The sequence below is a fragment of the Neltuma alba genome, unplaced genomic scaffold (assembly GCF_004799145.2).
Source record: "Neltuma alba isolate B1F8T4 unplaced genomic scaffold, ASM479914v2 tig00012316_pilon, whole genome shotgun sequence".
Lineage (NCBI taxonomy): Eukaryota > Viridiplantae > Streptophyta > Magnoliopsida > Fabales > Fabaceae > Neltuma > Neltuma alba.
The window spans coordinates 1-12193 of NW_021636827.1; the positions used below are offsets into that span (position 1 = coordinate 1).

A 12193-nucleotide genomic window follows, 5' to 3' on the forward strand; every position below is an offset into this window, starting at 1 on the left:
AAAACCATGTATGACAATGATGCATTTGAAAGCTACTCTTGAAATAATGTTTGATATTTGGCATAGAAGGTATATTTTATTACTCGATAAAATATTATCATTTAATAATATTTGAAGTGTAAAAGGAAAATAACACACAATCTTGGGATTTCTTCAACCAATTGGTAAAGACTCTTAAGTTTAGCTGCGGGTTTTATACCGATTGTTGCAGGGATGGTGTAGAAAGTGCAGCCGATGGTATTTTCCTAAATAAGATGGGGGATTATTAACTTTTTTACACCGGTTCTATTAGCAACCTGTGTTGAGAACACTAATAACTCTCAGTGGCTAAATGCCTTCCTATTAGTTTGCAAAATCCCAACTAGTCCTTCCAACTTGTTGCCCCTGCAAGCAAGACAACTATAATTGCGACCATTAGTTATGGTTTTACAAGGTGGTCAGGACAGAAACTAGTTTGATTGGAAGTGGGATCCATATATTACACGAAATCTGGAGTAAAGTTTTAGTATTTAACACTTATAGATAGTGTAATTTCTTTTCTTATATATATTGATATTAATTATGTGGTAATGGAAAGCAGGTTATTAACGTGTGGTGGGAAATGATGATGAAGAATAGGTGCATGGAGTGCTGAACGCAGTGAGCTGGGGGACGATGCTGCCAACAGGAGCCATAATAGCAAGATACTTGCAAGTGTTCAAATCAGCAGACTCTGCTTGGTTTTACCTTCACATCATTTGCCAAACCTCTGCCTACATCGTCGGTGTTGGTGGCTGGGCCTATGGTCTCAAACTCGGCCATGACTCTGTTGCTGTTGAGTATGACACCCATAGAGCTGTTGGCATCACCATCTTCTGCCTTGGAACTCTTCAGGTACGTATCATTTCCTGTAAAATAAAGAGGAAAAAACTGATGTCCTGTTTGGTTGTTAGAAAGGATAGGAATGGAATGGGACATAATGCGAGTGGCGGAGAAAGGAATTGACCAAAATGATAATGACCATAGATACATTTTAAGAAGAGAGCAATGAAATATTCCTTCGAGTCCTAAATACAGAACTAGTGAAAGGCTTTATTTATTTGGTCCTAAATGTAATATCTCAGTTCATTTTGTCTTTTAAATTTGTACTTTCTTTCCCAAACTATCTTTGTTATTGCACGTATCAAAAGAATTTCTATTAAGGAGTAGTTCAAATGCTTATTAAATAGTACCACCTCCAGTCCTTAATATAATATTTTGTTTGACTTTTATTTTGGTCTTAAATATAAGATTCCAATTCACTTTGTCTTCATATTTATTTATTTTTTCCAAGGTAGTTCTTTTAACAATAGTAGTTATAGCCAATACACTTGATTAGCAATGATATTTTAGGAAAGACAACACATATTTATTACAAATAAATAACTTAACTTCTTTCCTTAATCTCTTCAAATTAGTCAACTAACTCTTATAATTAGGACCTGGAGTAGTATATCTTAAGAAACCATTGCATTTTTTTTTTTACAAATTGTAACATTCCATTTTTTATTTGATTATAGGATTTAAGTTATATAAGTATGAGATTAATTAATAAAATTTAAAATTAATCTTATTGAATAAATTGTAAATCATAACTTTTGTGATTTATATATAAATTATGAAAAGAATAAATAAATGAAAAATTTTAAAATATATAAATTATTATATATATAATATATATAAATAAAAAGGCAAGTGCGTGGCACGTGGGCCACCCACTGCCAGTTGGAGGGGGGGGTTTAATCCCCTGGGCTGTGGCCTTCAAGCCAAAAAAAAAAATTATTAAGGCATCAAGTGTGGGCACGTGACCCACACTTGACACTTTGTTAAAAAGCACACACTTAATTCGTTGTCCCTACTTCCGTCCAGCAGCCTTCGTGCTGTTTCGTCTTCGCTGTTCCTCTGGTTCGCCGTGACAGTGAGTGAGTGTGAGAGGTAGTTTGAGTGTCTGAGAAAGGAAGGACTCTACTTAGATACATATAAAATATTTAGGTAAGCTATTTTCATCCTACTATTTTTATTTAACTTTTTCTTTTTATTTCTATAAGTTTATGGCAGAAAATAAAGTTTATTAGGGCTTGTTAGATTTTTAATTTTTAAGGTTTCTAATTTAGTATTAGGATATTAATGGAGCTTATGTGGTTAGAATAAAAGTCTTATGACTCAGATTTTAGTTGGATGGTTGATTTGAGACAATATAAGTTAGGGTTTGGTTGGGAAATTGTGATTTGTGTTAATGATGATATTAATTTCGAAATTTATCTCTTAGTTGGGTTCATTTGAGGTTATATTGAGGATCCAATGCTTAAACTTTGAGGATTGTTGTTGAAATAGTAATGTTGATGATTCTTGGAGAGACTTTAATTAGTAGAAGTTGGGTGTTTGGAGGAACTTGAGGAAAATATTATAAGTTATTGATTCTAGTGAATGAGAAATGATTAATGGAAGAAGGGAATAGGATTTTAATAATGATTGAAGGCATAGTTGATATATGGTTATTTTTCTAAGAGTTAAAGTAAGCACTTTTTGGAGATTTTTAGATGATTTGAAGGGATTATTCTTATTAATAATGTGAATGAGAGAAATAGAGTTGGGAAGCACTAGAAATTGTCACTTGGAAGAATAGATGAATTATTATTTTTCCTAAAGATAATTTTTAAGGTAAGCCAATTATAGGGATTTAGTTAATAAACTATTTTAATGCTATATTAATTAGTCTTTTTATATTAATATATGTTTATCAATTTATTATTGTAGAGTGAGCTTGGTTTGGGCTTTTGGGTTTGAATCCTCCTACTTTTAGTTCTCGTGTCAAGAACTTGAGTTAACTACTTTCTAATTTACCTTGTATGCTTGTTGATGTGATTATAAGCATGTGTTGATATTATAAATGTTATCAATATATGTTATGGTGATTTTTGTATGAAAAATAATTTATATATTTATATCAAGATTTATGTTTCGTTAAATTTATTAGTTAAGTGGGCATGAATTATTTCATCTTATGAATATCTTGTTGATGTTGAACAAATTTGATTATTGAATCTGAGAATACTTTATGAATATGAGATTATGTGGAATTGAATGGTTGGATTGGGCTGTGTTGGTTGTGCTGAAATGTAGTTATGGGAGGTTTGATTATTTATACCACGTGGTATAGCTGCCACTTGGCGCCCAGTGATTGGCATTAACATTCTTAAGGCCCTCAGTATCACCCTTCCTTTGGCCGGGTCAAGGGTCAGCCCAAGGGACATGACACCTTTCCATATTCCAAGGAAAGGGAACCCATGGTCTGATATAAGCTTTGTAACTTTTGGCCGAGTTACACCTCATCATTGGAGAGCTTGGTGCAGTCTTGTAAAAGAGACGAATCCTGTTATGTGTAAATAGCCCATGGGTTCTGTCAGAAGTTACAAGGAGGTTATAAGGATGGTTGATGAAGTTCTATGCATGCAAGTTACTTTTTGAATTATTATATATTGTTTTCTGTAAAGATGTTTAACTTATATATTATTTGAAATTGTACTTTGCCCGCTTAACTATCTTGTAATCACTCTCTGGATACTTGTTGAATTGGAATTGTGGTTACTGGGTCAATTTGACTTACCCCATGGTTATTTAACATTTTCAGGCGAGGGTTCAGGTGTTGGTCCCAAGGGGAAGGTGTCCGAGGCTTGAGTTTTCCTGTCCACTCTGTATAGCCTCTGCTTTGGTATACATGTTTTGATTGATATATATTGCCAAACTTTAGGGCCTTTTTGTTATACTTAACATAATCATAGCCTTTCCGCTGCATTCTCGACTTGTACTATTGGGCGAAGCCCTTTTTGGACATATGTGATTGTTATTTTGATTGCAATTGATGATGGGCAGTAGTGGTAGTTATTTTGGTGGACTTCAAATGCCCTAGCCTACTTGCAATTGGTCTTAATTGTATTTGAGATTTCAGAGTTTTGCTGATGGATTTGATATATACATGAAAAATCAAATGTTGATCCTTTTTTATTTGATTAACTATCTTTACTATCCTAGAACAGTAGCTACTACTCTGTTAAAGATTTGGATTGTTATTGACTATGGTAGATTTCTATTTGATTAGGTTTGTCCTTCCTACCATGGTTAGCCTTTTTAAAGCAATTATCATTTTGAAAATGTTTATTTATCATGAATTACGGGGGTTGTTACACAAATAATTAGCTCAACTAATTTCTTTAATCTCTGCAATTAGTTATCGACCTCATGCATTTGGGACTAGAGAGAATAACAGAAAGGTGGGAATAAGGATCAACACGTATAAGGTCATGAATCCTAAGGAATGATGAAGAGATTATTCCTCTGGTTAAATTCAACCAAAAATTACATTGGAATCCCAAGAAGTTGAAGCAAACAGGACCTCAATGATACAGGTGTTTGCTCCAGATAATTTGGAAACTAAAGAAAAAGGCTCCATAATTTCAACCAAAAAACTAAAAAAAATTTATGTGCTTTATTTAGAATAGATAAAATTTAAAAAAAAAATCTCAACCTCATGAGAGGTAGAAAACGTGCTCCGATTATGTTCTAGTTGTGGATAACTTCTCTAAATACATATTATAATGGTGCTGAGAGAAACCTGCTCAATTGAATATAGGTGTTTGCTCTGTTTTTGAGGCCAAAAAAGGATCATAAATATAGAATCTTCTGGAATTTCTACCACTACTTGGTGGGATATGCCACAATAATCCTGTGCGTCTCACCCCCTCCTAGTTGGCTCTATTTGACCCTGCGTCTCTCACCTTCTCCTTCCTTTCCCCTTCTCCTTTTTTGTGCTTTCATCCGCCTTACATATAGTCTCTCCTCCTTCTCTGTTCTGTAATTTGCATTTTCTCTTTAAAAATCCTCAATATTTTTCACTTCAGCAACACTCTGATTAGGATCCTCAATTTCTGGATGTTCCTCTTCGCTCTTCCCATTCTTTGAGTTGGTATTTGGCTGGGCAAACACTTCTCCATTTAGCTTGCCAACATGATTAAAGTTTGTGTTTTTAATAATTTGTTCATGAGATATTACCAAAAAAAAAAAATTGTATGAGTTGTGGGGGTTCTTCCATTTGTTTCCAGTCAATATCAAAATTGAACAGAGATTGAATGAAATGATTATGTAGGAAAGAGGGTTCTTTTGCCGGAACCTCATATTGGGATTGAGATTCATCTTTTATAGACACCCCACTACATGAGCAGACTCTTTTCTTTTCATAGTAAAATAGCATTGCGGTGTGGGCTCAAACTGCTTTTCATATGAAATAATTTGTGTGGTTTTGCAATTTCGCGAATGGCCTCGTTAAAGTCAACAAGAGAATGTGATTCCTCTGCAAGCTGAGCTCGGAGATCTGCAACAATCTAAGGATATCGAGATAGGGGGCTGGAGAGTGTGGTTGCGGACGATGATGAGGAAAAGGGTTTGGCAGCGGCGGAACTGAGGATTCAAGAAACGATCTAATGCCAGAGAACATGGTCTTTAATTGCGCTTTTCTCTAGGATGATCAAAGATCAAGTCCGCAGATTTAAGAGGATGAGGATGATGTGTATTTGGTCAATCTCAGTTTTAGGCTTTTAGACGTGAACGTCACGAACCAACAACTGATTGGACGGGGAGAAAACGGAAGTTTTGAGTCCATTAATTTAGATTGAAATTGCACCCATTTTAATAAATTAGGGACAAAATTGCATCACTTAATAGTTTGGGGTGCTTGATGCTCCTCAAAAAATAGTTGAGGGTGCTTGTTACACCTTAACCCTCAGATTTATTTATTATCAACATAAAAAAAAAATATTATGTTCATTACCGTCTCTGCGTCTATATGATCTATAATTTGGTTGGTTTTGATTTTATCTATATCTATGTGGCACAATTAATTCAGGAGTATGATAAGTGAGAGCCATGTCATATGCTATTCGCATTGGTTCTCTTACAAATTAACAAATTATGAGTATAATAACCAATGTCTATAATTGATGAAATTATAACGACCCAATAAAAAAATTATAAACATTTGATTAAGAAAGAGATCAAATTATAGGAATATTAATTTCTCCCCCATAACTACTTCTTTGGCACTATAAACACAAATATTATTAATGGAAAAATCAAGTACAGAGCTTAGAGAAGACTAAACAATGAACAAGTAACACAAACACGATGAACAAAACAGACTCGAGCAACACGGAAAACAAAAACAAACAAGCAAAAAAACAAAACTACCATTCAAGAACCTAACTGCCACTTGAAGCCGTCTAAGAACCATCTGCAAGGCCTCCGGCTGTAAAAATTTTGCTATATGCAAAAGGAAACCTGTGAATTCTGAAATTTGATATGGTAATTTCTAAAAATATCTTGTATGCTTGAGTTATAATATGTTTATTATAAAGAAAAAATTCCCTAAAAAGGTATTTAAATAACACAAATTCTTATTTGGATTATTAAATTTATCAAATCCGTAATTAAGTTACATGAGCCAAAAGGAAATTTAAAATTTATGAAGTGATTCTAATGCCCGTTTTATTAGAAACCAAAAGAGAATTCTAACTTAATATGTTTCATTTTTCAGTTAATACCTTTCAATTTTTTTTTTACTAAAACATAGGTATCTTCCTATTCGAGGCAATCTTATTCAAGACACTGTCAAGCACTAAATGTGGGCACCTCTCCCACCTGAGATTCAATACCTTTCAATTTTAAATTAACAATTTTATGTCTCCATAACACACTTTCAATAAGTCTTTGAATGGTAAATTCAATGACCCAAATAAAATGTGGGTTATTTAAGTGTGTTTTTAAGAGATTTTTCCTGTCGTAAAGCTTTGTTGTGAACCAGAATTTGTCAATTTTTATCTTGCTAATACCTTTTCTTAGTTATGATTCAAATGACCACAGAATATGCCTCTAATTAATCACATCCTTCTATCTAACCAGACCCCAAATTAATTTCAATATTTCACATTCTCTCCGTCTTTTTTTATATATGATCCCAAAATTTGAATTGGTTTAGTCCTTTTTATAAGATCTTATTTAGGGGTGTCTAAACATTAAATGTGTTTTTATCAATTTTATCCCTAATTAATTTCCTATTCTCTCTCCTTATCTTTTCTCATATTACATTCTCTTTCATTCTTTATCTCATTATTAGTACTTCTTTTTTTTTTATTTATTTGTCGTCTTATTGAATAAGGAGCGTACTTAGAAGAAAAAGTTTAATTTTTACATATTTATTATATTTAACTAATTTTAACTATTTTCTTAAGTTATGTAATTTAGTTTAAAAAAATCTTATAAAAAGCTGTTGGAGGGAGTATCATCCTTCTTTATTTGTTTTTTTTAATGACATCATTATTTGTTTATTGCATGTATATGTATGAACAAGATTGATTTAGTAAAGAAAATGAAACACTTCACATGCAGCATTTTGAAATTATAAAAATAAAAACATATTAGCCACGGAATTTCACATCAAGGACAAAATTATTCCATAGGTAATTAGCAACAGAAATTCTATCAGTAATCTGTGTAAAATAATGCTAATTAGTAAAGGAATATAAAGGAACCTTTGACAAAACACGTTTGAAGATATAATTAACAACGAAGAGGAAGATCTGCCCACAAATCTCAACCACCCTGACATATCACAAATATGACCACAAAATAAAGATGCCTAATCTAACAGCGTTAGGCTCATCCCAATCACAATTTGATTACTTCAAGGAAATTGAGCAGACACGATTCCCTTACCTGCAACAACAATCCAAATATGAGATGCAAAAAAAAAAAAAAAAAGGTAAATCAAATTGGTTTGTGTAGAAATCAAATCCAACCAAAAGGATTATATTGTGTTTGGAAGAAAACTAAATCATGATTTTAAAAGTAATTATATAATATACGAAGTAAATATGTGAAAGAAGTTTTGTCTCCACTTGTATAAAAACAATTTTCAAAAGTGTTTTTTGTGATTACCAAACACCCACTTAGACGATGTTGTACTCACCATAAAGGAAAAAAGCTTTTGATAGAATTTAGCTCCCTTACAACATCAATTACGCTCATCCTTTCATGAGGTGATTCCATTGAACATGTAAGCCCAATCATAAACAAACAACGCAAGCATTCCTCAACATTAGGATGGACTTGCATCATGTTCTCCGATATGTCTCCTGAAGCTACCACTGCATGGTCTAGTTCTTGTGGAAAAATAGTTGGGCTTACAACTTCCAAAAGCTTGTTAGGAAATGCATTTTTCACATATATTTGAAGACTGTGGCCATCTTTAAACATACCTCCAGTGGGTCTTCTTTTAGTTAGCATCTCCAAGACAAGAATGCCAAAGCTATACATGTCACCTTGTGTTGATACCTCAGAACCCATTCCATATTCTGAAACATTGTAGTATAAAATGGAAAAAAAATGACTTAAAAAACATAATGAATTGCATGACCTTGTAGTAAAAAATATATTAAATGATACCTGGAGGAACGTAGCCAATAGTACCCTTTATTCCGATTGTGCTGCTTTGCTTGTTACAGATGGTTTCAACAGTTGATAGTAGTCTTGCCAATCCAAAATCACTCAAATGAGCAACCATGTTGCCATCAAGAAGAACATTACTTGGCTTCAAATCACAATGAATTAGAGGTTGCCCGTGTTCATTGTGAAGATAGTTTAATGCAGACGAAATGTCGATAAGAATATTTATTATTTGATCAAGGAGCAAAATTCTTGGATGATCTAGATTCTCTGTTCTAGGATGCAACCAATTTTCCAAGTTTCCATTCCCCATATACTCATACACCAGAGCCTTAAATTCATGGCCCTTGTAATCTATGCTAGAGCAACATGTTATAATTTTTACCAGATTTCGATGCTTGGCATTTCTAAGTGCATTGCATTCAGCCACAAAACTTTTGTGAGCTCCCCTTATTTGAAGGTTGATGACCTTTATCGCAACAACTTCATTAGATTCAAAACTTCCCTTATACACAGAGCCAAAACTCCCTGATCCGATCAAGTTGTTGATAGAAAATCCATCTGTGGCGTTATGCAAACTTTGGTATGATACTTTTGAAATCATGTCAATTGTTTCTAAACATGAAGTTTTCTTGCTTCTTTTTCTCCCATGATAAATAGCAACAACAAATGCCAGAAGCAGAAAAGCAATCACACAACATATAGATATGAGCAACTTGAAATTTGGATGCTTTCGTTGTCCAGTAGATTTAGGAGGGCATGGTGGCAGCTCCAACTTTGATATGCCTCCACAAAGCTTCTTATTTCCCACAAGTGATATTGCACTTGCATTGCTGAAGACGCCTTTGCTTGGTACTTCCCCATCAAGCATGTTGAAGGAAACATTTAGGTACTCCAAGAGACCAATATCTTGCAGGCCATTTGGAATTGATCCAGACAAGTTATTTTGTGACAAGTCTAGATATCTTAGACCTTCCAATGAAGCCAAAGATGAGGGGATGGTTTCTTGGAAGAAATTTCCTTGCAAAAAGAGATACTCTAAGCTTTGGCAATCTCCAATGGTTTGAGGAATTTTTCCAGAGATATGGTTATGAGAGGCATCCAAGTTACCAATATTTTTTAAGTTTCCAACCTCCCTAGGGATATTACCACCAAAAGAGTTATGTGACAAGTTCAATAAAATTGATAAAGATGACAGAGTCATTAGCTGGACTGGTATGGCTCCGCTAAAATTGTTTTATGACAGATCAAGATATTGTAAACTCTTACAATCACCAATACTCGGAGGAATCTTCCCTTCGAACAGATTTTGTGACAAATCTAGGTGAAATAACTGAGTGAGATTACCTATGAAATGTATTATTTCTCCAGAAAATTTATTCCTCCACAAAGACAAGGTTTGCATGTTTTGAAGCTTTCGGAAAGTAGTTGGGATGATGTCGGTGAAATAATTCAAGTCCATATCTAGCAATGTTAGTCCAACAAGGTTTCCTAATGAAGCAGGTATTTTGCCAAATATTTGATTATGATCAAGAACCAAGACTGTGAGTTGGGTAGACAAATTGCCTATGGCATCTGGTAAACTCCCCCCCAAATTATTTTCGGAGATTACTAGTTCTCGCAATTTACTGCAGTTGCTCAAAGAATATAGAAACTCCCAATCTTTAGCAGAATTACTTCTTAAATTATTTCTACCCAACTCTAGAACGGAAAGGTCATGCAACTTTCCAAGATTTGGAATTAGCCCCGAAAGGTTATTATCTCCTACAGATATCAATCCAAGCATAGACGCATTTGCCAAGGATGCTGGGATAGGACCTGAGATTTGATTTTTTCCAAATGTCAAAACTTGGAGATTAGGGAGGCTATTGAACATGTTGGTTGGGAGGGAGCCATTAAATTGATTGCCAGTAAGTCCAATATGGGTGAGGGATGACAAATTGTATAAAGAAGAAGGAATTGGCCCAGAAAACTTGTTTAAACCCATTAAAAAAATTTTCAAATTTTTCAAGCGCCCTATTTCTTTAGGTATATTCCCTTCTAGCTTATTAGCAGCAACAAAAATACCTGTAAGGGAAGATAGATTCCACATGGACATTGGGATTTGCCCAATAAAATTGTTCTGAACTAGATATAACTTTTCAAGGTGATGGAGAGAGCCAATCTCCATGGGTATTTTGCCAGTAAGATGATTTCCACCAAATGATAAGTATCTGAGTTTAGAGCAACCCGTGACATTGACAGGAAATTTCCCAGTCAATGTATTATTGGAGAGATGAAGTACCTGGAGCCATAACAAACGACCCAAATCCTGTGGGATTTCTCCGTAGAAATTGTTGTTATCAAGAACGATAGTTCTGAGGTAGGAGAGATTGCCAATGAAGGGTGATATAGAACCACGCAATTGATATCCTTGTAACACCAACTGTGTAACTTTGCGATGCTTGTTGCCGCAAGTGATGCCATGCCAGTTGCAGTAGTGTGTAGAAACATTCCAAGAGTCTAATATATGACTTGGATCACTGGATATTGATTCCTTGAATTTGAGCAAGGACAAATGATCGGTCTCATTATCCCATAAAGAAGCTGCTAGACGAGGTCGAACGATCAAAGTGAAGAAGAGAAGCAATTGAAGGCATTGGGACCAAAATGAAAGAAACATGGGAGAAAAAGGCTTCATTTTGTTGAGAAACTCAAAAGCTACTAGAGCTCTTTGTAAGGCAAAGATACGTAGACTTGTAATTCCTTGATCTTAATTTAAATAATTTCAAAGTCAAAGTCAATAGAACATTGCCCCCGCTTCAGCCTAGTATTAGTTTTCTGATTTATTTATTTTTGTTTAAATGCAATTGCTACCTCGTATCCTTAATCGTTTTAAGGGGTTTTGTGTGGTGATTTGTAAATTTTATTAATATACTCCTCCGGTCCTAAATATAAGACCCTTATAGAAGTGTGTATAGGGGTCTTATATTTAGGATCGGAAGAGTATTGACTTTACCAGATTCTCCCATGTTAGTGGGGAAAAAAAGTAGTCTTGTTGCAGCGCTGAAAATTGTGTTTGTTAATATACGATGTTGATATTAAAACAAGAAAAATCACAGTAATTTATTATTATTATTATTATTATTATTATTGAATTTTTATTTTTATGGCTTTTAAATCATTTGGTTCTTTCACGTGCTCATGCTATTGAACAAGCAAGTCCAATCCTAAATAAAGAACATAAGGATTTTGTGAATTGGCGATTCTCTAGCAAGAATAATAGATGGATTCACAATTTAGAAGAGCTTATGAGGAAATACACTCTCCACCAATATATGGATATCTTGACTCAACCATGCTATAAAAGTCAGTCGTCCAAAAAAAAAAACAATAATCAAAAGTTCCCAACTAGAAGAACAAAGAAACAATGAATCAATATTCTAATTAATGCATGGATATCCGCCATGGACTTCTATATATGAAACAGTGGAATAAGATTTAATAATGATAACATGGGTTAAAATCTACTTTTGTCTTGGAAGTTTCTGTGTAAGAGATGTGTTTATTATCCAGAAATTTTTATTTTGGATCACACCGAGAGTGTTAAAAAAAAAAAGCAATGCCGTCCTTGACCGTTAAAAATATTAATAGTCTGTATTAGTCCCCCCCCCCCCAACGGCTAGAGCAAATTCACTCCTTT

The 12193-nt window shown here is 34.0% G+C and overlaps 1 protein-coding gene and 1 pseudogene across 1 annotated transcript; one reads left to right on the top strand and one right to left on the bottom strand.

Annotated features, from left to right (window-relative positions):
* Positions 1–654: 654 nt before the first annotated feature.
* On the top strand, positions 655–4873 carry LOC114725970 (cytochrome b561 and DOMON domain-containing protein At5g47530-like). The gene is made up of 2 exons (XM_028912526.1): positions 655–873; positions 4649–4873. Exons 1-2 carry the CDS (start codon positions 655–657, stop codon positions 4871–4873), a joined length of 444 nt encoding a protein of 147 aa, XP_028768359.1.
* Positions 4874–4887: 14 nt separating this feature from the next.
* LOC114725968 (probable LRR receptor-like serine/threonine-protein kinase At3g47570) lies at positions 4888–11191 on the bottom strand (annotated as a pseudogene).
* Between the last annotated feature and the right edge of the window lie 1002 nt (positions 11192–12193).

Bases quoted from the DNA above. Each gene is read 5' to 3' on its own strand.
- LOC114725970 (XM_028912526.1), top strand. From the start codon at position 655: ATGCTGCCAACAGGAGCCATAATAGCAAGATACTTGCAAGTGTTCAAA. The intron at 874-4,648 runs GTACGTATCATT...AATTGAATATAG, and splicing joins TCTGCCTTGGAACTCTTCAG to GTGTTTGCTCTGTTTTTGAG.